This window comes from Microcebus murinus, chromosome 6 (assembly GCF_040939455.1).
Source record: "Microcebus murinus isolate Inina chromosome 6, M.murinus_Inina_mat1.0, whole genome shotgun sequence".
In the NCBI taxonomy this organism is placed as follows: Eukaryota; Metazoa; Chordata; class Mammalia; order Primates; family Cheirogaleidae; genus Microcebus; species Microcebus murinus.
This window is the reverse complement of record NC_134109.1, coordinates 47,043,327-47,070,343: the sequence shown is the minus strand read 5'-3', so window position 1 is coordinate 47,070,343 and position 27,017 is coordinate 47,043,327. Positions and strand designations below refer to the sequence as shown.

Below are 27,017 nucleotides of genomic sequence, written 5' to 3'. Positions count from 1 at the left end.
TATGTTTAATATATTCTTCCACAGGATAAAACTTAAAAAAATGTTTTAATCCCCAGTGGTCAACTTTTTTTTTCTTTTTTGGGGTCTGCCACTAAATGGGCTAAAAGATCCAGTTATTAGAAAACTTGATTAATGTGGGTCCTGGATAATGCTAGATGAATGGGGGCATTATTGCAGGTTCACTCTTTCCTAGGCATTTTGTCATGTACATCTCACAACATGCACGTGAGATGATCAGAGGCCCCACCTCAAAACTTCGGGGAGAGAGTCTGGAGAAGGCCTATGCCTCACCCAAGGCCACATGTCTTGGAAGTGGTGGGATTACTCAGAGAACAGGCCTCTGACTGGACTCATCAGAGCCCGCAACCCTGCCTGGCCCAGACTCGCTTGACTCTTGGTCTGACCTCCCAGGGAAGCCCCCTGCCGCTGTGAGTCAAATCCTCAGGAAGCCACCAGGCATAAGGCACACACCAGGCACAAGGCAGTATCAGGGGATGCAAAATCAAGAAGGTCCATGACCTCTGCCCTCAAAGACTTTACAGCTACAGTCTAGATTCTAGAAAGTGGGAGGGTGGAAAAGGGAAAGACGGGAAAGTTTATTGGTGACTACAAGGTAGAACCTGGTAGAAAGTGCCTTGACAGAGACAAAAATCAAACCGGTAGGGGCTTCTGACGAATTAGCAAATCCTTGGCCAGTAGGGAGGGAAATAGGAACAGTTTTGTGACACTTCTCTAAGATGTTCACAGGCATAGGCTAAAGGTTTCCAAAATGAACTTATGACATAGTACATCAGCCTCATTTCAGACTAAAAAGGGCTCTATAAAAAACTAAACATGATTATTCACTCCAAGTTTCTTCATAATCCAATAATGTCTATCTAGTTGGCCCCCTCCTTCCCTAACAAAAACATCCAAAAATCCAGACTCCACTCAGCGGTTGATCAAAACCATTGGAGCAGCTCTAAGTCCTACTTTGATCTTTATTTTTCCTTCATGCAATGGCATGTGCACACTGGACCCTGGGTTTAAACAGCAGTAAATGCCACATCTTTCAAAGAGATGGTTCTCTAGTGGAGGCAGGTGACTGCTATTTTCCATCAGTGCTCATGAATATTGATGTGGGGAAAAAGCCCCTTAGGGCATGACCCAGAACCAAAATGTTGATAAACATCCTCTATTGTGAAGAATTGTCAGTGGGCCCACTATGTTCAGTAACTGGAATTTTTAAATGCGATTTTTCTCCTCCAAAGGAGCTTGACTATTGCATTATGTTAAAATTCATAAATCTTCACAAATATACAATATAATTAAATCTCACACAGTAACAAGCTTCCAAGTTGTGCATATCCTGGTTGGTATCTCATTTGAATAATAATTGCTGTCTTTCATTTTACAAGCATTCCTATATCTTATATGCCTCAAAGGGCAGTTTGCAGCAATAGGAAAATTACATGACTGACTAAAAACACACATGACATTTAGACTAAATTAATAGGAAGACTAGTCAAGTCTGATATTTTTTGTCATGTGTCACTACCACTTAGAAATTTATCTCATCACTTTTCCTCTCCACATTTCATATGAATCCTTTTTTAGAGATACAATTTGACTTTTTGAAGAATTTAAGCACCACACACACAAAAAAATCGATTTCAAACCACAAAAAACTGCAATAGGAAGTAGAATAAGGAACCTAACATTGCATAAAATCATCTCTTGCAACCGTAGAGTTCAAATGTATACAGTTTCCACATGGGCACAGGCAGTACCCCAAACAGACCCAAGATGGGAGAACTCAACCCAGCACTTAACAAGATGAGCTTAGGAAACAAGATGAATGGCTACATAACTGTCATTAAACTTAATAGCTTTGTATCTATTAATACAAAGGGAAATTGATGAAAGAACATTCAAAACACTCTGTGTTAGTTGAAATGGGTATAGAAACATGGACTCATCAGGTCAATGTACAGGAAAATAATGTTTATAGCATTATGCAAAGAGAAATGACAGACTAACGAAGAGACATATTTTCATGAAGAAAGACATATGTATGAAACGTTTTCTTATAAAGTATTCGGCTTATTGTAGCTTAGTAGTCATTCACTGTAGACAATGTGGTGGGGAGAGGAAAAGGCCATTTTAAAAGGCAGGTTTTTAAAACCTAAAACAACCATACGAAGGTACACTCCAAGACTGATTCAAGATGCCCTCTCTACAGACAAAAATGGATTCAAACCACCACCACACAAGAGGGCTTCTAGTAAATCCATTCTCCACTCTAACAAAATTCCTTAGACAATCATTACAAGGAAGTCATTATTTATCAAAACCTTTTCTGGGTATGTAGGGGGTAGAGGAAAGCATACAGCCAGTTAAAATGGGTTAACTGTGTCCCTGGCTCTATGATAAGTCTTTGACATACACAAAGTCAGTCAACACTCATCACTATCTTATAAGGAGGGTATTATTTTTCCCATTAAACAGATGAAGAAACTAAGGCTCAGAGTTTCTGAGCCATATGGCTAAAAAGTGGCAAGAGGCAGTACTTGAATCCAGGTCTGACTTCAAAGACTGTTGTAATAGCATACTATCTGGACATGGTAATGGTAGTGGTGGTGTTAGGAGGGGAATGGAGAATAAGATTCAGTTTTGCATATTTGGAATTTGAGGAAACTGTGAAGATATGCATTTAAATACAGGGCATGGGAAGTACAGGAGCCCATCCCTGCACTGTCTCAAAAGAGTTGTCTGATCTTGGACATGCTTTTCCAGGTTCTATGTTTCTCTGACGTTCAGACAAACTCTGAAGTCTAAAATCTGTGATGGACCCTGCAGAACTTTAAGTCTCTGCATCCAGACAGGAAGCCACTCATAAAAGTATCAATGGATTATTGGTGAAATCTAATGAGTATTCCTGACTGTATCTTCTCTGGCAAAGGAGATGGGTATTATGAAACAAAGTAGGTAGAAGACAATAGCCGTTTAGCACTTGTTCCTACTTGCTGTTCAGAGTTCAAGGCCAATAGCTCTTCCCTCTGCCCAAGGGGCACACTAAATACCTTGTTAAGAGACTCAAGGGTTTATGTCATACAAAACCAAACCTAATTTTGCAACGCATTTGATGAGAAAGTATTAATACAGAATAGAAGTCTAACTGCCTTCTAATAAGAAGATCTTTTTATCTATAAATGGGGAACCACAGACTCTTAGGGGTTCAAATCAACCCCAAATGAGATTCCTGTAAAGGAAGGAATGGTAGTTTACCACAAGATCAACATGGGAATAAAAAAAAATAACCCTCACCATTTCAGGTTAAACTATGATGGTTAAACACTAAGATAAAGCAAATGTTCAGACATCTGAGAGATGCAATGAGGAATGATTCCACCATCCCTTCCAATAGGCACAAAAGGCCTCAGATCAACAATATGAAACAGAAGCATATCATGGGGTAGGCACTATTTGATGATTGAGCACAATTTTGCACAGAAACAACAAATCCAAATAATCAACAACAGAAAGAACTTCTTTATTTACAGTTTACTCTTCAAATGATTAAAATGTGTATAAGAGAAAGAAACCTTTAAAAGTTTTTAATGAGTTAAAAACAAATAAGCACATCTACCACATGAAATTAATCATCATATATTAAAAAAAAACAAAAAACAAACTCAAGCACTTTAAAATGACAGATGGGAAGCCTGAACCAAAGTATCTATTTGTATGGCTATAAAATTTTAATACTAATTAGCTGGGTGCTAAGGCATGTGCTTGTATTCCCAGCTACTTGGGAGGCTGAGACAGGCTTAGATCACTTGAGCCCAGGAGTTTGGGTCCAGCCCGGGCAACACAGTGAGACTTCATCTCCAAAAAATAAAGAAATAAAAATTAATTCTAAAAAATGCCTTTGACAACCAAAGTCCACATATCTATGGGACGCTTTGGAAGCCAATGGGGAATTCTACTGCCAGGTGGCTCACTCTCATTCTAAAGAGTGCCAGGGACCTGGAGTATTTCTGCATCCAAATTCATATTAAAGACTATGGCAATAAAACTCTTCGGAACTTTAGGAGGTTGTTTTGTCTCAAAGTTGCTATACTGGACAAAGAAAGGAAAATACATTTTGAAAACTGAATATAACTAAAGGTTTCACCAAAACCAAGGCAAATTGTCTCTTTTATGTTCAGATTTCTAATAAAAGAGATACAGAGGCATGTGGAAACATTTCATTTAAAAGACAGAAGAAACAGAAGTACCTACAATTGGTATCAATGGCTGGGATAAAACTTGGTTCTCGGTTCCCTTTCTTACATTTTTATAGTATCTGCTCTCTAGGTATATTACCTGACTAGCCTATAAGTTCCTGGGTCTTCGGTGTCTTAAGGAGCCCCTTGTGTTGAGACCTCACCCAGCTGACAAGTGCTTAACTGATGACAAAGATGGATGGTGCACTTTTGATAACCTGGTAGGAAACACCAGAAATGTCCCCTTTTCCTTCAAATCAGAGATCTACAAGCTTTAGACATTTCAAACATTTGTATAAGTAACCACTGCACTCAAGGGAATAGGGCTTCAACTTATAAAGCAAGACAGATGAATTAAAATATAATTTTTGGGGAAATGGCCTTATAGTAAAATGCATGAAAATGGCAAGTTGATTTAAGTTACTTAACAACTGTTAAAGGAACCATTAGGCATTAAAAAAAAAAAAAAACAACACAAGCCATTGAAGATGGATTATAAAATTAAAAAATCTACAGATAATATTAATATTCTTGGTTGAGAGGGACAATGCTTTTCATTTTATTCATTTTTCAAGAAAAAATGATTAATGCAGTCCAATTCCAATACAGGTAACTTGGAAGTTTTATTTAAAAATTATACTCATTAAGATAAAAGCCACAAGCACCCAGAAAGCTGACAGATACTAATGCATCTAAAAACCAATTTAATGGAAAACTGTAGTTTATGATAAACCTAACTATAAATAAATTGTACCCACTCCATAAGACTAAGGGAATGCCTGACATGCAGAACATATGTAATACATATCTGCTGAATTAATGAATAGATCAATATATTCAGATGTGTCATGCTACCCTTTTCTTTTATTATTATTATTTTTATTTTTTTAGCGTATTATGGGGGTACAAGTGTTAAGGTTACACATATTGCCCATGTCCCCCTCCCCCCTTGAGTAAGAGCTTCAAGTGTGTTCATCCCCTAAATGTTGCACCAGCTTTTAACCTTTGTTTTTCTATAAATACCTTATAAAGAGAAAAAATGGCATTAAAAACTTATAATTTTATAACTTATGATCCCTCCTCAATATATCACGAAAGTGATAGCACTTGGATTGCTTCAGTGAATCCTAAGGAATTTTTTCCCTTACAATTTAAAAGCATAGACTGTATAGAGTATCTTAACAGCATATGGCCAAGTTTGTGTGATCATCTGAGAATAATTCAGTTTCATAAAAAATGCAAATTTCACAGTTGCACATTAATTCATGCCAACCCTGTTCTCAGGACAATCACCAGGGACCTCCCACACAAAATCAATATGCATACATCTATTTAACTTTTATCACTGGCTCACTAAGTAAATATCACACTATAGACCACTTAGGTATTCATTATTCAGGCAAATAGCAAACGTAAAACTCAGGCTGGTAGTGTCAAGTCATTAACAAATCAATCGATAACGGTTCCCTGTTTTAGTCTACCAAATGAGGGCAAAAATGTGCAACATCTGGAAAGCAAACTGTTAATCTGCCACCGAGGTGCAATCTGTTGACGGCAGAGGATTCCATATTTACGCTAACTCTGAGAAAACATCTCAAAGAAACCTTAAGTTGTATTATGTCTTCTCAGGCTTCAATAAGCATTAAAACAGATTCATCCATTGACATTATTCCTTAGACACCAAAAGGCCTGAAATCCCCAAGGATCGCACTGGGAGCCGCCATTCTTTTGTTCCAATGTCTAAGACTGAGGCAGAACTCAAAAACATTTGAGTGCATTACATGATGAGGAGAAAATGGTTCAATCTTCAAAACTCCCATTTTAAGATATTTTAAGCAAGATTTTTAGCATGTTTATAGGGACCACGTGTATTCAGAAGCAGCTAATCCAGGGCCAGAATGGCCAAGAATGGCCCCACTTTTGCAAAGAACTCATGTTTAAGTGTGAGCCCTGTTTAAATCCACATTCATGTTGCCAAGCCCCTGAGAATATCATCTTTTGTACATTAATTTCAGGATGATCGCTACTCCTGTCTGTCTCAGGTTACAGAAAGCCAATACATGGTACTGTATCTGAGGACACTTACCCATCTTGTCAGCTAAAAGACAGTGAAAATGAAATGAATAAAAGGAAGTTTCCAATGCTAGCATAAAGCTAAGCTCATGACTGCTTCCTCAATTTACACCACATGATAAAAACCACTGTCTACAGTGTCAGCAATGATAGCAACAGAACTCAAAAAGTATTGTCCATTTTTTTTCTCTCGACCATTCCAACAGCCAACAGCAAGAGACTCAACTCAAAGCCATATAAATGATGCTATTAATTATGAAAATTGAAGGCAATCTCAGGTCATGACACATCTAATGTCCTTCCTACTATCAGCAAGAAAAAGACCCCTTCTCTCCTCTTGCTCATGTCTGTGACTTGATCTATGGGACAACACGACTATTTGTGATAACACACAGAAGCTAACACTGGCACACACGTACACGCACCCCTGCTAGAAGCAAGTCGTGCTGGGTTTTATATGAACCTGCACTGTATTTACTTATCCCCCTGTCTTACTTCCTGGGTGGAAGGTTTAATTAATACTTTACCCAGAAACAATTCACATAAGAAATAGCTTTATTGGGAGTAAAAGTCAAAACAGAAATCTGCTCTTCCTGTGAATGGCAGTTTTCTTACTGTAGTTTCTTTCTCTTCAATGAAAACCTCGCCCTCCTCCTTTCTGTCCAAATGATGAATGTGGAGTGAATAAAATAATCCACAAGGAACAAAAGTTGGAAAACATCCTCTCATTACCTCTTCTTCTCTCTTTATCTAAGATGCTCAGTGGACACCTGAATTCCAGAGTACAAGTGAAAGCAGGCCCTCGTCCCCTGAGCAAACCGTACAGTTATGTCACACCTGCTGCATCCTTCTTTTCATCAGGTTAACAGCCAGGATGCTAGACAGAAGTTGCAACGTGCATGGTCTGCCCCACCTCCAGCACCCCGACAGAACCCACACCCCACTTCCCACAGACCGTGCTCTCCCCAGACCTTACCCTGCCCAGGTGGTCCTGAAGCAGCGTCTGTTGCAGCACTGGGGCCACCTCCTCCAAGCTCAACACGTGGCAAAGCTCGGTGAGCTCCTCCTGCCCCAGAGACCCGGTGCCCGTCGTGTCAAAACTGTCAAACAGCTCCTTGAGTCGGGCCTCATGCTGGTCCTGCTCCGCCTCATCCATCCCATAGCCCACAGCGCTCACCTGTGCAGGACAGAGACAAGGACAGGTTGTGGCAGCCCCTTAAAGCCTACCGTGGTCACCCCAGGCACCCTCAGCTCCCTCGCACCCCATCAGCCCCTTGGGAATGGTCTCTATGTCACACTCTGTTTCTGGTACACCCAGGGCAAGACCGCGGGTCTCTCCCAGAGCCAGCCCGGGCCAGCGGAGCTCCCACACGCACCCACGCCAGAGACACACCCACGCCAGAGACGCATCCACAAGGTCGCTTACACTGGGGGTGACGTGACCAGAATGAGGGGGTTGCGAAGGCAGGAAGATACCTTTGTCTTCTGCCTGGTCCCGGGGCGGATGGCCAGATTGCCACACTCAAAGCTGACAGCAGTTCTCTATTGGCTCTTCTGGCCCAGGACGTAAAGAAGGTGAAAAGCCACTTTTGACAGCCAGATCATTCAAATGAACTAATTGTTAGTGCCAAAAACTCGGGCGAGTCAGCGAGCTCCAGACCTCCTGTCCAGATGTTGCAATCTGCCGGTGTGGCCAAGCTGATTAGTTCTACTTTGTTCAGCTTAGATGCCTCCCACAGTAGTTAGACCAGAAACTACAGCAAGAAGCAGTGGATGAACTCATCCGCTACAAAACCACCTCCCTGTTTACAAGAGACCAAATGCCTTTTACTCCAGTTCCTCAAAAAGCAACTCAATTAACTTGGTTGGTGCAATTAGATGAAGTGTGACAGGAAGAGTATTCCCTGAAGCTCACGTTAGTCCCAGGGAGTTTTAGATAATGCTTAGTTGCCTAGAGAAAGGGGAAAACACTACTCCAACCTTTCAGACGGTGAGGTTTGAAAGAGACACCGACTGGCTTATACGAATCATACAGCAACTCAGGGCGCCTCCGCTGTCTGTAGCATCTTACCTCTTTATGCCTGGTTAATCCATCTTCCATCTCTCTGACCTACCCATACCCCAGGCTTTCCATTTTGCCACATTCCTTAGGATCAGTCAAAACTTGGAGTCATCAGTAACTTTCAGAGTTATTTTTTCTAAAAATACACATCATAAAATTCCAGATACCTTGAACTTTAAGAACAAAATCTAGGTTTTTTTACTTGCATGATAATTCATCTTTATTGTGCTGGATCTTCCAATGAAAGCCTGAAGCCTGGACGTCTGAACGTGCTTTCATCATGATGCAATGGAGGCCAAACACAACATATACCCTTGAGACCATGACCTCATCCGTCTGCAACAAAGCTCTCAGAACCAGCCCCTTGGCTATAAAAAAGCAGCACCTTGCACTAACCAAGCACCTTTAACTAACAAGGCAAGTTAGGGAAAACTCTCTAATTTAGAGGCGATATTCCACAAAGCAGATCGCTACAACATGGCAAGCACGTAAGCTAAGATGTCGAACATGGCCAGAAATGAAAATCAAAGGCTTTCTATAACAAATCAGTGCTGCTCTAGAGCGTAATCGCCTCCTTTCCGTGGACAGCTGTTCCACATGTGACAAGCTAGAACAGAGCCACAATCTTCCCAAGGGTTTCAGCAGAACTAAGTGGACTCAGAAGACGAATGTGAACAGCTCTGCCACACAGCTCAATTTTTACCAGGGCCACCCATTAAAGTGACATGGCACAGTTTTGGTCCAGGCTCTTGGTCTTGGACAGGTCTCCTAATTATCAGTTTTTCTATTACTAAGGTACTGCTTGCTGGCTCTGGCTGTCTTCCCAGGGTTGGTCTGTTGGGTTAACTAATTGCTATGTAAATGTTTTCAAAATAAGTCGAGAGTGCTATATAAACATCAAAGCATCAATAAAGAAACACCAAGGTGTTATGAAAAGCCACAAGAGCTAAGAATTAAGACAAGGCTAAGGGTTGGCTAATGAGATTCACTTAGAGTTGACCAGTTAATTGTCAACTAAGATCTGCTGAGAATCCCCAAGGTGCTCTGGGATTTGCAGTGTTGCCACAGCTCTCAGACTCACTCTGACTTTTATGGTCCCTTCTGACCAACTTTATAACGTCAGACTACTCTGCTTTTGCTCGGTTTTGCATATATATTTAAAAATGCAAAAGCATTCTAAGACTTCCCTTTTTTAAGATTAGTTTTAATGGAAGGGGATTTGCCCATCTAAACCAACAGAAGAGAGCAATAAAACAATGTACTGAGAATTCCTGATCTTATCTGCTGCTCCAAATTTGATAAACTCTCATACCCCACCCTTTGGGAGGTCACTGGATTTTCACCAAATCAAATCTCTTTCATTTTATAGCAGTTTTCCTTCTTAAAACTCTCCTTTATCTCCCTCCTTCTCCAGACACTGTGCTTAGAAAAACATTTGACTGGAGGAGGGTGGGGGGGGGAAGCCCCAACCCTGTGGAACAAATGCTCATACTGAAACATCCAGGAGATGTTACACATGGTGACAAGTTGTCAGTACTCATCTGGCACAGAATGCATTTTTACTGGTTAATATTATTCCCCAAATGTTCATCAGTAATTTCATGTGCAGGAATTTTTTTTTCCTCCCTACTTGGCAGAAATTTCTTTAAGGGAAAGATCCACCACGTTTTTTGTTTTTGTTTTTTTTTATCTTCCCCCAAATGCATAGTACAGTTAGTCTGTTCTTCACACCACGACTCAGTAACTATCATGGACTTTGTATATGGATATTTTGGGGAGGAAACTTACCCCAAATGAGGGCTATAGAAAAGAGCATATGAAAATCATTTAGTACCTATTTTTTCCACATACACCCTGCCACTTTCCCCATCCTGCCCTTTCTCAAAGGCATCTTCAGTCTCAGAAATAACCAACAGAGGTAGAAAACCAACACCGACTACCAGACTGCACTGTGTAGAGCTATCTGAAGTTTACTTCAATGGGCTAGGAATTAACTCAATGGATTCATAAACTTCAGCTGCAAGTTTTTGTTACAGGATGAAACTTTGGAGGAGACTGTGTACTAAAACATTTTCTCAGTGCCCTCGATTATAGGACGAGAAAAACAATGCCCATCTGGAAGGGTATCTCTGAGGGTTAAATGTGACAAGCAAGTGAGATTGGCTAATCCCAGAGAAAGTTAATACAAGAGGGGAATTGAGAAAACCACCAAGAGAGAATACCTGCGGTTTACAAAGCAGGGGTGAACCAAGGAGTGGGTAGCTTAAACAAGCCAATCAGACATAGATCTACCTTCAAAGAAGCAAAGCAGGAGAATGACATAGAACAGAAAGCAAGAATGGGCAGGGAATATACTATGTACATAAACATCATTATATTACTAAATGACAATGGCAGCAAGTAATGTAAGAGCTTCCTTGATCTTTAGGGGCAGACAATAGATAAATTTAATGTCAAATAAAAGCAAAAAGGATGGAGTGTAGCCGGGAATTCAGAAGAAATGATTTTTTAAACTATGAGTTCAGCTTATATTAAACATGTTGTGCATATCATCTCATTTAGTCTTCCCAATTATTTGAAGTAGATATCACTTTCACATTCGAAATGTAGATATTGGGGGTTGGCAAAATTAAACATTTTTAATATGGGGGTGGAGCCAAGATTTGAACTCTAGTGTGACTCTAAATTATACTGTCTCAATCCTACACATGCACACAGAACAGATGAATGGGACCACTGAGATGACACCATTGGCAAACCACTTGGCTCCACTTTTATGTGTTAGTCAGCCGAACAGTACTGAGTGTTAGAAGCTACCAAGGAATACTCCTTGGCCACAATCTTTTCCAAATTGGAATTGGGAGCGTGGGGTTCTTTCTCCTCATCTCCCTTAACCCATTTATCATCTACTGAATGATTATAGCCTACAAGGCACTAGGGATACACAGACAGAATAAGCATTCTCTTTTTTTCTAAAGCACCTTTGGGATTTAGAGAATGGAAGAAATAATTTTTTATATAAAAATGATCATGAAGAGTCCCATATCTTCAATAACAGGTGTTGCCTAGGAACTGATAATTGTTAAATTACTTCTCTAAAATAAATACATGTCTAATCTGTGCAATCCAGTGCTTTCCAGAGTTAAACCCTAACTGGTACCCACCACTGGTAGGAATCTTATCAATTTAAAATGTTGAGTTTTGAGTGATAAGCCCTCCTTCAAACCAGAAAGAACAATTCTAGTTTTATGAAGGCTGCCATAAGCCTGGGTCTCTCCTCACCATCTCCCTTCCCAAACTGTTAGAAGGCTTTATGACTCCTTTGGAATGAAAAGGCCAGTGTGGGCAATATTTAGGAGTTCTAACTAGGGATGGTAAATAAGGGGCAGATGCACAGAGCCATTAATCAAAACATTTACCACCCAATAACCACCCATAATGAGAATTATTCGCAGCATTTTCCTTCCAAATAACTCAAAACACGGCTGCCAAAATGCTGCAGACCTTGATAGAGATGTCCATTACCCCAGCTGATGAAATCATAGTGCCAAGTGAGACTGTGAAAGAACTGATGGAGGTGCGGCTGGAATGATGAAGAGGATATGTGAATTTATGTACTTTCCAGTGTTCAACCAAGGAACAGAAAGGAGCTTGTAAGAATGGCACCCCAGCCAAAGGGGAGGTCTGTTCTGGCTTGGAGGGAGTGAAAAGGGGACTAAGTCTGGCAAATGAAAACCAAATAACAAACAAGCACAATGCCAGAGCCCCTAGCCCAGGCCTTTTATTTCCCTTCCAGATGGTCCAGCAGCTGAACAGCTCCTTAGACTGTCTGATGCCCCTCTCGCTGCATCGCTTTCCTTAAGAGGGCAACGTAATAGATACTTTCGGACCTGTGTTCACACATAGCTCTTGGGGTTTCACAGACCAGGCAGTGACCACCAAGCGACTCATTTAGTTACTCGAGAGCCGAAGGGATAAAGACCAATAAACCCTGCTTTGGCAAAGCTTTCCATTCAATGCCTTTAGCTTTCCCTGACTGGCAACTCAGAGCCTAATAATGTCAACGATCAAATGAAAGTGTTTCTTTTTCTTTTCTGCAAATACTTTAATCTGCTGCAAAGATTTCCAGGCTTACCATTTTGGACTAATTTCAGTACAAAAAGAAATAGTGACAAGAATAAATTCAAGTTTAGCAAAAGCTCAACAGAAAAAAGCAGTTGCTGCCATTTAGGAGTTTATAGGAAGAATACTCCTGCCAAAACTCATCACTGCTCAGCAGCGAACTGATTATTGTCAGATACCTCCTCTCTGCTCAGACAGCACCTCACTCTGGCTGAATACCAAAAGCACAACAGTATCGCTGTAAATAAAACTGTGGATCAAAAATATAATATAAAATCTTAAATGCCATTGCACAGGAAAAAAAAGTTAGATTAAATAAATTTGAAAGAAAATATCAACCTTTGCTGACTACACTGTAAAATTTAATTTAACTAAGGGTAACCTACTAATATTTATTCTATAATGTAAACAAGTATTTAGTATTTTACTATCCTGGGATATAGCAAATCCAGGCTTTTGTTACACCTAATAGCAGGTGGATCACTCAATCAAGTAGTTAACTCATGGCAGCTGGAGGGGGGAAACCCCATTAGCCTAGCACAATGCACATTCTAGCCTGTAATCAATTACTAAGTAAAATTACAAAAGCAGAAAACATAGCTGTATATTTGTTACTTTTTCTTAAAAGGGAAAGCTTGTAACAATGTTGCTTTTCTTAAAAGAGAAAGCTTGTAACAATGTTGCTTTTTCTTAAAAGAGAAAGCTAAAAACTTTTACTTCTTGAGCCATATTTACTCAAATTAATTTAGGATGACTGAAGATATGAATACAGTTCCCTGGGGTATAAGAGCTGTTCTTCTTACATCTATAAACAATATTTTCTCAACTTTTAAAAAAGTGAGCATTAGGATATTGATGCTTTGTAATTTTTCCATTCAAAAGCTTCAATAAACTGTCAATTGCTGATATAAATTGCAGTAAAGAAGTGAACTAATCCCATAATCTTTTCAAAATTCTATTTTATTTGTAAATAGGATAAAAATGTCTTTTTTATCCTATTTAGAGAGACAAGCTTCAATAATCTCTCCATAAGTCCCTCCCCAACAGATGCAAGTTCAATAGCCAGAATTCAAACCACATTATTTATTGGCTTACAAATGAACTGGTATCTATAAATATAAACCCCCCTGAAAAGGCTTTCTGCTATTTGAATCCCTCTAAAATGCTCTGGCTAAACTTGCCAACCCCTTATCAATGTAAGACTGACAAAAATGTATTTTCATTATCAGTATAAAAAGGAAGCATCAAGCCTGGGGAAATGTTTAGAAAGTCATTTGCAGTGACATTTAAAACAATTTATTTGAACATTTGACTCAAGATAAGAATACTGCCTATTAAATTAAGATTGGCTGTTCAGAATTCATTGGAGCCCTATTCCCTTCTGTGACAGTTAACATCTGTTTGATATTAAGGGTCATTACATATCTAAAATGAAAAAGGAATAAGAAAAAAGAAGCCACACCATTCTGAGCAAGTGCCTATTAAAATGACCGATCCTTGACATTTTAATGCAAAAACTGTGCTATGATGGCTTCCTCTCCGTTGCCCCCTGTAAAGTCTTTCCCTCAGTTGGCAATATCTTTGCTGATGTCCGATCCCTTTGCAACACTGGGAAGTCCCACTCTTTATCTACACTGCTGGTCAAAATGCTTCCCTGTAAAGGCTGGGGAGAGAACAGGTGAAAGTAAACAAATCTGCAAACAAACTCCCTGGCCGTTCACATCACCTCACTGAGGAAACTGTCAACAGCTGACCAGACCACAACACAGAAACTCATTTTTTTATTCCAGCCGGTCTGTAATGTTACTCTTATACACACCCTGGGAATTTTCACAGCTCCCATCCACTCCAGAGCAAGATCCACCAATATTCCAGGGCAGCCACCTACATAATATGCTCATCACCAGAGAAGACTCAAGATAAAATTAAGCTGACAGAACAAGTGCGCTTTCTCACAGCCTTTTCCCAAGCCTCGGGAAGCGTGTCAGCTGATGTAAATTTGTGTTACGGTATTTAAGGGACCTAGTTGAGCGACCACTGATGGTCCCAGGAGTTCAGCTCCTGTGCTGTGATGAACTTTATCAGGATTCTTATCCTCCAAAGCTACCCTGGCTGTCACAAAAGACATCTATGAAATCTGTTTCGGTTTCATAAATTCAGGAGTTGAGTCGTATGGCAAGCTCATCTCAGGAATGCCTCAACACCAGGAGAGGATCTGTCCCAGACAAGTGAAGAAAGCAGATCTCATAATATCGTAGGTGTCTAGAAACATGATCTACGGTAGGACAGACTTTCCAGCTCCCATTTTATTTGTACCTTAACCCTGGGTTGTCAGGGCTGGGGCTAGGAAAAACACGTCTTCCTGTCTCTCTCTCTTGTAATTTCACAGAAAGAGCTATAAGTGGGGATTGTTTCCTTGATCAACGGTGTCTTTTTGTCAGGGGCCAGTTTGGCAACTTCAGAAGCCCAGCCCCTGGAACCTTCCTTCTCCGGCCCTCCACATTCCCATTCCGCTGGTCTGGAGATGAGGGCTTTTGGGCGATACCCGAGTGTCATTTTGCTCTTTCCCCGTCCTCAGTAGCTGCACCGGGAAAGCCTGTCCGCACGCACTGATCCCGCGCCCTTTCCGGGCTTCAGACGGCTCTCCGCTACTCAGCCCAGGCTGACACCTCGGCTTTCCCCGCGCAGCTCTCCTCCGCTCCTCAATCACAAGGCTGTCTGGGTGGGTGGCACCAGCCAACAGAACAACCACCTTTTCTGCTCCCTCTGCGACTCAAGTTCGCCCCTGGCGCAGCATACAGTAGCGGCTTTCAGCTCGGGGCTGCCGGCGGGGGCCCCGGGAGTGGCGGAGGTGCCGGGACCCGCGGCGCCGCCGGGCCGGGAGGCGGAGGTGCGGCCCAGGTCCCTGCAACCTGCGACGCGTCCCCGACCCGCCTCCGACCCGCCTGCCCATCATCGCCACCGCCAGAAACCTCAGACGCCCCATTGTGTCCCCAGGCAGCATCTCCAGGGCCCCCGCCGCCCGCGCCTACCTTCTGTCGGCCTCTCGGAGCGCCCGCGCAGCCGGCCGCCCGCCTCCGGAGCTCTGCGGAGCGGAGGAGGACGCTTTGTTAGGGCAGGAGCCGCGGGACAATACTTCGCCGCCGGCGCCGCGGTTCCGGGCGGGCGTCCTTCAAAAGGACGCGAATGGGGCTCCGCGCGAGCGTCATTTCCATATGTAAGGGGCAGCTCTTACAAAAGCGCGGCTCTCCGGGGCCGCGGGCTGCAGCGCGCATCCTCCCTCCCGCCCGCCCCGCCCGCGTCCCGGCGCGCCCCGCCCCCGGCCGCCCCCTCCCGCCCCGTGCCCGCAGCGCCCGGCCCGGCCGCCGCTTCCTCCCCGCCCGCGGGGATTGCGCGCGCCCCGGCCCCCGGCCCGGAAGGGGAAGCCCCGGCGCGTCCCGGTGCCCGGTCGTCCCCGGCCACCTCCAGGCCGCGGGTTGGGGTCCCGGGGGTCGGGCTCACTCACCGCGTCCCGGGGCTCAGGCGCCGGGCGCCGTCGCGGGAACCATGGCCGCTGGCGCACTCCCGGCTCGGCGGCGGCGGCGGCGGGACGGCCGCGCCCAGCGCGCTCGGCTCCCGGCTCGGCCGCGGCCACCCGGAGCTCTGGACGCCGGGGAGGAAGGGCCGGGCCCGCGCGGGGAGGAGGAGCCAGGGCGACGCGGGCCGGGGCGCGGCTCCTCCTCTGCGGCCCGCGCGGCTCCTGCAGCTGAGGGAGGAGCGGGAGGCGCCGCCCGGGCCCTGGCGGATGCGCCCTTCCCGCCGAGCCCTGCTCGGAGATTCGAACTTGGAGACGCAAGGGCTCGGGGTGCGGGCGTAGGAGACCAGTGTCCCGAGGTCGCCGCCGGGCGGGGGCTGTCGCGTCCACCACTCGGCCCCTTGCCAATGCGCCCGCACGAACCCGGCACCCTGGACCCCCACCCGCAAGGGCGCTGCGCAGAGGAGAGGCCCCCGCCTCCAGCCAGCGGGACCTTAAGATCGGGATTCGGGAGCCTCTTTTGCTCCCAGCTGGCCCCGAGGTTCCCAGCCCTCGGGTGCCGGTTGGCGGTCATTGGAGGGCAAGTCCAGTGGGGGGGGAGGGCTCTAGACTTGACTCTGAACCCTCTGGCGTCGGTGCGACCCTTCTACCAGGTCTAGACTGCCTTCCGCACCTGCCCACCGCGTCCTCATAGGCTCCCGCCCCCTGCGCAGCCTTCCGAGGGTACAACCAACCCTCGGTCACACGCCACACGGGACGGAAACTCCTTGGAGTTGGTGGTTCTCGGGCCAACGGTTGCTCGGTGTTTACTGCCTCCTCCTACCCCCACTCCACAGCTCCCCTAAGTCTCCGCTTTCTTACTCGCCATCCCTGTACTTGTCATCTCAATGCAGTCCAACGGGATCCCTCGGCCAGGCCTAGAGGCGGTGGCAGCTTTGGGGCTGAAGGGCTTCGCCTGATTTATTACAACTCACAAGTCTGGTTATTTTAGCAAGAAACTGGGGATAAGTCCCGTGCTACTGAGAGAACAAGCAGTAGACAAGAAGGAAACGAGCATTCAGTGAGAATCCAGTGTGCTGGAAATGACAGAAATTATCATCCCCAATCCTTACACCACCCTTCGGAGGGAGGCAGACCTATACCCATTTGCAAATGAGGAAACAATCTCCCAGAAGTTAAAGACCTTGCTCAGGATCACACAGCAAGGGCTGGTCAGAGCTGAGATTCAAAAGCAGATCACAAATGCGGCGAAATTGTATAGAACTAAATAACACACACAATAGAGAGCATGTAAAACTGGTGAAATTTGAATAAGGCTTTGGACTTCATTAATGTCAGTTTCCTGATTGTGATGTAGCACTAGAGTTATGCAAAATATTACCATTGAGAAAAAATTGGTGAAGTGTCTATAGGGGGTCTCTCTATTATTTCTTACAATTTCATGTGAATCTACAGTTATCTAAAAAATGTTTTAAAAATTTAAAGCAAACCAGTCTTATTTTAAAACCCACGCTCTCTTCCTTCGACACAGTGCGCCTGGAGAATAAGAAACAGAAGAGGTTCATGCTCCTCTCTCCTTTCTTAATGCTCTTGGATAAGTACACACTCATGTACTGTGCACATGGTTGTCAGTCCAGTAATAATTACATAACACACACACAGAATCATTGAGAGGATGGCTAACCCGTCACCAGGATACTTACATAGGTGTCGTCTTATAGATAAAAGAATAATGCTCACTGTATACTAAAATAGCCAACAGTCTTGGAAGGTAAAAATGAAGAGGTGTCTTCCTTGTTTCATCTAATCTCTGCCATGGGAGCCTCATTCTACTGGTTATTTCTCCAAGCATCCCTTTTTAACCTGCAAGAATCCTTAAGGGTGAGATTGCTCATTAGCTTTAAAGCAGTGATTTGGGGGCGGGGGCAGGGGATATTCACAGGTGGCCTTCACTCCCTGTGGAGGAAGATCAGAATTGCTGGGGGTTGTGTAATTTGAAAAATACAAGACACGCTTTCTTGAGAGGAGTGAATGGGGTGGAGTCAGTGCGGGGACTGGGAACTGGGATCACTTCCAGCCTCACTACAAAGGAGCGAAGAGCCTGGAGCATGGTTACTGAGTGGCGTGGGCTGGCAAGAACAAGCCTACCACGAAAGATCATTTCTTCAACACAATGTGCCTGTCGTTGGGCAAATGATTAATCTCAGTCCCTACTGGAGTCATAGGGAAAAAGCAAGGACTTCCCTTAGGAACTATCACTTGACCTTTTCTCTATTAAACAAAAAATAACAGCAGATATAGCAGCCAACCTCCAATTCTACAATGCAGACGATATAAGAAAAAACAAAAAGAAATGTAAATGTTTACCCAGAGTCAATACCCTTTACACACCAAATTTCATTCTTATCTGTTGCAGTTTATCTGTCTCTGATTTTAACTCTCACTTTACAAAGAACTTGGTTTAAGGACTCAGGATCCTTTGCAATATTTGTATATGACATTTCTGCTACATTTCACAGTACTGAACTGGCTTTCTTAGATGGTTTCAAGCTCTAAAAAGTTAACTGAAGAATAATCCAGAAAAGAGAAGAGAAAGTGAATCTTTGTTTCTCCCTGAAGTAATTTGGTAAGGACAACAAAATGAGAGAGAGAGAGAGAAACAGACAGAGAATATGAATTATGAATTCAGGCTTTGTAAATTTCCTGATATCTGAAGAGTTACTTTTTTTGCTGTTCAAGGAAAGCCTACAGCTCTAACCAGACTCAGTCTACCCTGTCCCAAGTCACAGCTGAGTATAAGTTATTTCCTATTCACAGAATAGCCAAATAGCCTGTCACTGATGTAGCAACTCCCAGCTCCTTCTAACCTTCTTTGATAGATGTCTTTGTTATTTCTCTGACCATCTGAACTTTAGTTTCTAGGTAAGTTGAAGAACCTGTAAGGCCAAATGGTTAAAGCAGTTATAGTCTGGCCCGAAGACTGTCTGAGTGAAAGAAAGGACATCACACTCTCCCCAAGGCCCTAAGGAAGATTGATGGCAAAAGGATAAAGGGGGAAATTTGGGTTCCAGACATGCAGGTCAAGGGCTAAGAGTTTCAGCAGCAGAATGTTGGTGGTTAAGAACCCAGGAAGAAGAGAAAACCACAGAAAAGGGAGGGGAAAGGGACAGAAGGCAAACTCACTTATACTATTGCCCCTGGGGGACCCTCATTATAAGTTAGGATTGTCTCTTAATATTTCCTCATGAAGTATGTGAAAGAAGAGGAAAATTGAATTCTATACAATTTATTTTTTTAAGTAAGCCTACTCTGTGCCTAGTACTATCCTGAAAGTCGTAAGATGTTCAAGGAAATCTGCAGCCTCAAGGCCATATATGGCCCTCCAGACCCCCAAGTGTGGCCCCTCCAGTGAATCTAAACTTTACAGAACAAATCCTTTTAATAAAAAAATTTGGATTCAGTCAAAAGCCTGCACTCAAGGATCCACAAGGCCACTTGTGGCCTCAAGGCCAGGTTCCCAGCCCTGATTGAGGAATGTGTCATTCTCCCTTAGGGAAGCAAAACTACGCACACGTGAGAGAGTAAGAAATGATGTCAGGTGGCATCAGATTGAATTCTAATTAATTCAATCAATTCAGATTGAATTCTAATCAGGTGCCCCAGTTGGGAGACATACACATAGTATAGTGTGGCAGAGAAGAGAGCAATGATTTCTCCTAAACATGGCTTCCAGCAGGTTATTCTGACCATTGCCTTTTGTATCAGGTTCTAGATATTTTTCCTGACATTCAAGGCCCTACCTGACCAATGCAAGTGCGTGTGTCCTCAATATCCACAGGCAGCCTCCCCTCCCTCTACTCTGCGCTCGTGAACTCTGGGTCTACCCTCTGCTGCTCTTTCTGTTTGATCGTCAGTCCTGAGGCATGATGGATGCCTGGTCTCTGTCCACTGCTCCTTACTTGGCCCAGCACTTACGGCACAGCAGGAAGTGGTTATTGCACGTGTGTCTTTGGGATCTCACAGGCTGAGCATTTAGGTACTTTCCAAATATTCGGCACTCACGTGGAGAAGAGATGGTGCATGTGTGTGCATGGGGTAGGGGTGGGCTGATCTTCACTTTTGGAACTATCTCTTTTCACGCAGCTGAATTCTGGAAATGTTCTACTGTTTTAAAGAATATAAATGCCAAAAGACTGCCATTACAGCTTCATTCAAAGGAGAAGGAAATGAAATTTTAGTTTAAGAAACATTGGTGTTCCTTCCCCTCACACACTCTTAAACACTTAACCAAAATGACATGAAATCTTTACTTTAAAAAAAGACATTTGAATGTAAAATGATGTAACATTTGTTTCCCAAGCAAGACTACTTTGAATTTTCTAGAATTTGATGTACACAAAAAAGAAATGGGAACCCAGAAACATATATTTTAAAACAGTTCTGTCCGGTAGAAATACAATGTGAGTCATGTGTATAATTCAAAATTTTCTTGTAGCCACATTTTTAAAGTGAAAACACATAAAATTAATTTTTAGAAATTATTTGACCCAATATACTCCAAAATGTTATCATTTCAACATGCAATGAATAAAAAATATTAGTGGGATATTTTACATTTGTTTTTGTACTGAGTCTCTGAAACCTGGTGTGTACTTGTAGCATGTCTCAATTCAGAGTAGCCACATGGGGCCAATGGCTGCCACATAAGTACAGTGTTAGAACAAGAAGTGGATTCTGAACTTTTCCAACCCAGTTCTGTTATTGTTAAAAGGAACCCGGGTTTGATATCACACCCCTAGGCCTGGGCTGGTCTCCACTGGTGCTAACCTCCTGAGAGAATTCGTAGCTGACCCAAACAGCTGCTATGCAATGAAACACAGTGTTGAAAAACATTTTTTTAAAAATCACCATCCTCTAAGCCCTTTGGTCCCTTAAAAGTATTTTTAAAAATAAAATTTCAGAAGAAAAATGGGCCAATGTATACTATTTTAATACTTAGAAATGACTACCCAACAGGCCACTCATTAAAGCGCTCCCCACCTGTTTTCTACTCGGGGTGTCAGTGTCCGTGGGGTGCCCGGCACAGAGAGGGTTGGAGGCCAGAAGGCAGTGGCTGCTGGGCCTTGCCTGTCCTCCAGGGCCTCGAGGGAGGGGTCCTTCTCCCTCTTCCACCCTCCTCCCACCCACACCAGCTCCTGCCAGCGCCCGCAGGACCCATGCTGTTTTTCATGATTAACCTCAAAGGTCTTGAAATAACTGAGTGACCTTTCTTCTTCCACTTGCACATTTTGTAGTGCCTTATATTCTGAATCCAGCCAAAGCCAAAATGCAGGAAAAATGACCATTTCAAAAAGAGAAAATGAGAGCAACAGGAAGAGAGCATTGCTTCTGGTAATGAGGACATTTGGGAGTGAGCTGAATAATGAGGGCATTTTTGCACCTGGACTGATGAGACAGCAATTAGGTATGGCATTACAAAAAGCAACATAGAGATTGTTTGATTTGCATTTTGTTTTCAGTTGTGAGCGAATAAGTATGATTGTCTAAGGATATAGTTTAGACCTCGTTGCACCAAAATACTGAGGTCAAAGTGGTGATCAATGTTATGGCAGTGGGCTCTGTGAGTCATGTTTCAGTCTACAGAAACTGTCTTAGAGGCTGAAGTGTTGGGGCTAATGCTGCCATACCCAGATGCCATACTCAGACTTTAATAAAAATGTATTTTGTCTGATTCTTGATCATTGAGCTTCTCTTCTCCTACATTATCCATCCTATCTCTGGGTCCCTCAAAATGCAAATAAGATAGAAGGAAACAAGATCAGTAGAAAGGAAAGCAGTGCCTATTTATGTGTATCTGGTCGTAGGTCAAAATCAAGAACAGGCGAGAGAGAGAGAGAGAGAGAGAGAGAGAGAGAGAGAGAGAGAGAGAGAGAGAGAGAGAGAGAGAGAGTGAGTTTAAAGACAGGCAGGTAGGTGTGTTGGACAGCTTCTGACTGCCCCTTCAGATCCTTTCTTTGCTCTTCTCCACCTGCTCCATGCCTTAAGAGGCCAACCTAGATGTACTACATTAACAGGGTCCCTCAAGTCCTGGTGTCCCATTAGGTTCAGCTGATGGGATCACTGGACAAAAAGACTGGAGGGAGGTAGAGCATGAGGTTGAGGTGTTTATTTACTCAGCTCGCTCCCTATCAGGTCTCTGCAGGCTGCTGCAACCTTTAAGATCACAGCTCCTGTCACACAGCCCTCTCTACACAACTCAGCCACCAGCTGTCAAAGCCGCACCCTCCTCTGGCCAGTGAGGCTTAGGGTTGGCCATGGCACCCCCAGTTACCAGCTTCCAGACAGGCACTATTCTTATTCCTCTGTACTCAGTCCCTTTATTATTATTATTATTATTATTATAAAGAGTCCCTTTATTATTAACTAATCTCCAAATGCCTACTTTGAGTTTGTCCACTATTTTCTTCTGAGACCTTTGTTGATAAGTAGGTATGCATATATTCCTTGCTCTAGAAAAAATTTATATTTTCTGTATTAGCACGATACTCCTTGAATTTTTTCATGGCCCAGAATCTCTTAGGTCAGTTTCAGAAGCCACCCCTGAGATGAGGATTTGGATGCGGGAGTTGAATTTAAGATACGTTACAGGAAAACCATGTAAGGGCAATGTTGGTAGGGAGGAGCAAGACAGAGAAAGGAGGAGGGAAGAAGCCAAGCAAAGGAGTCATTTTGGGCGAAGTCCCAGCCTCAGCCTAATGCTGAGTGGCGCTCTGGAGCATAAATTCCATCTGAGAGTTTGCCCTGACTTGCGTCAGGGGAGCTGGGCTTCAATCTCCTGCACTGACTGGTGTAAGTCATTGGCTGTTGGTGCCTCAGGATCACAGTAAACTCCTAGGCACTCCAAGTCTCCGTGCAAATGGTGAAACCCCAGTAGTCCAAGGGAAATCTGAACACAGTTGCAGGAGCTAATCGTTAGGAAAACAAAGCACGCTGAAGCTGGGACAAGGGTGCCCAGAACCAGTAAAAGGGATCGAAGGGCATCTGGGCAGAGCACCATCAATTTATGCTTCACATGTATCTCCTGCAATCTGGAGGTATTTAGGGAGAGGAGACACACTGATTATAAAGTGGCTTAACGATGGAATTATTAGTAGAGGAGACAGAGGGTTATTGCCAATGCTAAGGGGACACACTCTTTTTTTTTTTTTTTTTTTTTTTTTTTTGAGACAGAGTCTCGCTTTGTTGGCCAGGCTAGAGTGAGTGCCGTGGCGTCAGCCTAGCTCACAGCAACCTCAAACTCCTGGGCTCAAGCAATCCTGCTGCCTCAGCCTCCCGAGTAGCTGGGACTACAGGCATTCGCCACCATGCCCGGCTAATTTTTTGTATATATATTTTTAGTTGGCCAATTAATTTCTTTCTATTTATAGTAGAGACGGGGTCTCGCTCTTGCTCAGGCTGGTTTCGAACTCCTGACCTCGAGCAATCCGCCCGCCTCGGCCTCCCAGAGAGTTAGGATTACAGGCGTGAGCCACCGCGCCCGGCCTAGGGGACACACTCTTTGAAAAAGCACAGCATGTTAGTCAAATAGTATTTGGTTTCAATGGACTCAGTTAATATACTTTAAAATTAGTAAGAGTCAAATCAAGGTTTATAGTCTCCTTAAAAAGCAAAGGCGTCTGTGTGGAAATCTTAGCTGCAAGGTGCAGGTAGTAGTTGTCTGGGAAGTGTGCATGCGGTCGGTGGTGCTGCAGTGGGGAGGCGTATCCGCACTTGCCATTTTCCTCTGAAGCTTCTAACACTTGGAAATTTGTCATAGAAGCTTTTCTCATCTGCAGTTCAAACACTTTTCAGCAGGAATTTAGCTGAAGTTGAAATCACCATCTGGTATCTCATATTGAACCAGGCTCTTTGTGTGCCAAGAATGTCTTCTTTTGGCAATGACGCTGACTGTGATCTTTCAAAAATGTTTCTTGGGTTGGCATTCTTGACTGAGCAGAGCAGGCAGCCTGTCTTGGAATTGAAGAAGAGATGTGCTGAGCAAGTTGTTGCCCCAGGAAGAAAAGTGCGAGGTAAAAAGTTGAAGTTTTGAGGTTTGAAACTCCAGAAGTCATGTCTTTTATTACTGAGCTAAAACCCAGCTATGACAAAAAAAAAAAAAAATCAGCAAAATGATTAGTAGTAGCGAAATGTTGTATAAGAAGTATTCAATTTGAATCAATAAATGCTATTTAAGCACTCACCAGGTGCAAAGTGATAGCCTGCTTGCTGTAGGGACGGCAAGGATCAGCACTTCCGCCTAAGAAGTGGCCTTTGCCCACAAGCAGCTCACCATCCACCGGCTGGGGGAGGGGACAACTGTTCATGATTCAGGTGACACAAGGCAGACTATACTAGGAGCGTAGCTGACACTGTCTGCCTCCTCCCAGATGCTCTGGGATCCCATTTACCATTTGGGTGTCTCTCCCATCAGCTCTGATGTGCTTTTGCTGCCACTGGCCTGCATCTATGACTCTCTTTTGGTGGCCGTCCTTGGGTTACTGTGCATAGAGGCACAGAGCTGAAAGTGCTTGGCAGCTTAATCCCTAGCCGGTGACCACTCAGTGTGGGAGAAAGCAAGCCCAGCTAACTGCCTTACAGAAGGACATAAATCAATGTCTGGAGTTTCCCGATGGAATTGAGCTAAGCTACTCCCTTGGGACTTTGACCACATTCTCACCCTTGCTTCGTCTCTTTTCCTTCCATGTCTTACTTCCCTCATTCATTTCCGTGTCTCTTCTGGGAGCATTTCCTTAACAAAACCCTTCCCTACAAATCCTCCTCTCAGGGTCTGCTTCTGGGAACCTGACAAGGGGGTACTGTGAACATGAACAAAGTGCCATGGGGGCACAGAAAGGAGTGATGAATCCTGCGTGGAGATCAAGGAAGATGCCATAAAAGGACAGGGCATTTGAAAGAGAGGCCTTGAAAGGCAATTTGGATTTTGCCAGACAGATGGAGTTGAGAAATATCGTAAGTCTGGGGAAAATCCATATAGGAAGGAAGAACGAAGGTAATGGTGAGGAGTGGTAGGGCATGAGGCTGCTGAAGTGGGTTGTGACTAACCAAAGAAGAGTCTTGATTGTCATTGAAGAGTTTGAACTTTTAAAAAATTGGCAATAGTGAGCCACTGTAGGTTTTTGAGCAGGGGAGAAATATGATAAATTACTCTCTCAGGAAAATAATTGAATGAAAATATAAAAAAGGTGTTGGAAAGATAATAAACATAGAGAAGCAGCCAGATTGAGGGTCATGGCAATATTCCAGGAGGGGATGATGAGGGACTGATTTAGGGTCCTTGAGATGAGAATGAAAAGAAAACAATGGATCTAGATAGAAATCAAATGATTTGACTCAGCAACTAATTGGATACAGGTAGCCGAGTTGTTGGGTTGGATCAGAATGGATGACGGTACCATCAACCAAGAGAAAGGAGCCTGGAGAGGAAAGTCAGACTGCAGAAAAGTCAATCCGTTCATTTTTTGGATAGGTTGATATAAGAGATACTTGAAAAAAATCCCCACTAACTCAAAGAAATTTGAATGGAATCTGAAAGTAATTAGAGAATGAAAAACAAACAAAAAATTTCAGGATATTCAGATATTCATAAAGTTTTTCTCAAGGTTAGAGCAAAGAGATACTTTTGAAAATGAGCTCTCTAGATGGGAGTCAAAATGACAAAATCAACAACAGAAAACTTAGGCACCCTTTCGGAATAAGAACACTTAAAATTCACCAATGACAAAAATGCAATGCTTTAGTTTCACCATGATTTTACTTTGCTGACTAAAACTAAAGTGGAGAGTCTATGTGGTCTAAAGATTAGATCTGATATGTCAAATCTATACAGCTGTTTGGAGCAATCTCTGAAAGCAAAGTCCTATGACAATGCTGCTGAAAGCAAAAGAAAAATAGTGCTTTTAGTATTTGCAGCCTATTATCTGTCTAATGTAACCAGCTTTTTATAGAGGGGCTATTGGAGCAGTAGTCCTATTAACTGACAGTGGCTATTTCTTGGCCCTTAATTATTGCTGTCATTTGCTTATGACCCTGGATTGATTTTTTAAAAAATCAATATGCTCATGTAGGAACTGGCATCTCTGCATTGTGCTGACATTTTAGCAGTGCATAATTAGACGAAAAAGCACAAGTCCAATTTTGTGTGTGTGTGACAGTGTCTTGTTATTACCCAGGCTAGAGTGCAGTGGCATCATCATAGCTCACAGCAACCTCAAACTCCTGGGCTCAAACCATCCTCCTACTTCAACCTCCTAAGTATCTAGGACTGTAGGCATGTGCCACCATGCCTGGCTAATTTTTCTATTTTTTGTAGGGACGAGGTCTCCCTCTTGCACAGGCTGGTCTGGAACTCCTGGCCTCAAGCCATCCTCAAGTCTTGGCCTCCCAGAGTGCTAGGATTACAGATGTGAGCCATCACACCTGGCACAAGTTGAAATTTTTGTTTATTTATTTATTTTTTAATAGACAGGATCTCTTTTGTTGTTGTTCCATTGCCCCAAATTCTTAAAAAATGTTTCAGTTTGAGAAAAAGTCTACTTTATATAAGATACATTGTTTCAAACACCAAAGAATTATAGGGTAGCTGAGAGGCCTTAACGCTCTGTAACAATGTTACATTTAAATTCTTCTCTTTGCCAGGTGCCTTAGGCCTATACTTCCTGGGAGCCTGAGGTGGAGGCAGGGTAATATTTAAGGCCAGAAGTTCAAGACCAGCCTGGGAAACAGAGAGACGGCCTCATCTCTAAAAAAGATTTTAAAAATTAGCCAGACATGGTAGCACGTGCCGATAACCCAGGTTTTTGGGAGGATGAGGCAGGAGGATCACTTGAACCCAGGAGTTTGAGACTATAGTGAGCTGTGATTGCGCCACTGCACTCCAGCCTAGGAGGACAGAGTGAGACCCTACTCACTAAAAAAAGACAATATATTGTTCTCTTTGAGA

At 43.4% G+C, this 27,017-nt stretch overlaps 1 protein-coding gene across 4 annotated transcripts in view; it reads right to left on the bottom strand.

Moving 5' to 3' along the window:
* Positions 1 to 15,771, bottom strand: part of NIN (ninein) — a 96,753-nt gene extending 80,982 nt beyond the window's left edge. For all 4 annotated transcript variants that reach the window (XM_020285812.2, XM_020285819.2, XM_076004038.1 and 1 more), the window contains exons 1-2: positions 15,537 to 15,771; positions 7,297 to 7,497 (exon numbers count right to left, since the gene is read on the bottom strand). In XM_020285812.2, the coding sequence (XP_020141401.2) occupies positions 7,297 to 7,476 (180 nt within the window). In that variant the 5' untranslated portion in view covers positions 7,477 to 7,497; positions 15,537 to 15,771. The remainder of the gene's footprint in view (positions 1 to 7,296; positions 7,498 to 15,536) is intronic.
* Positions 15,772 to 27,017: the final 11,246 nt, after the last annotated feature.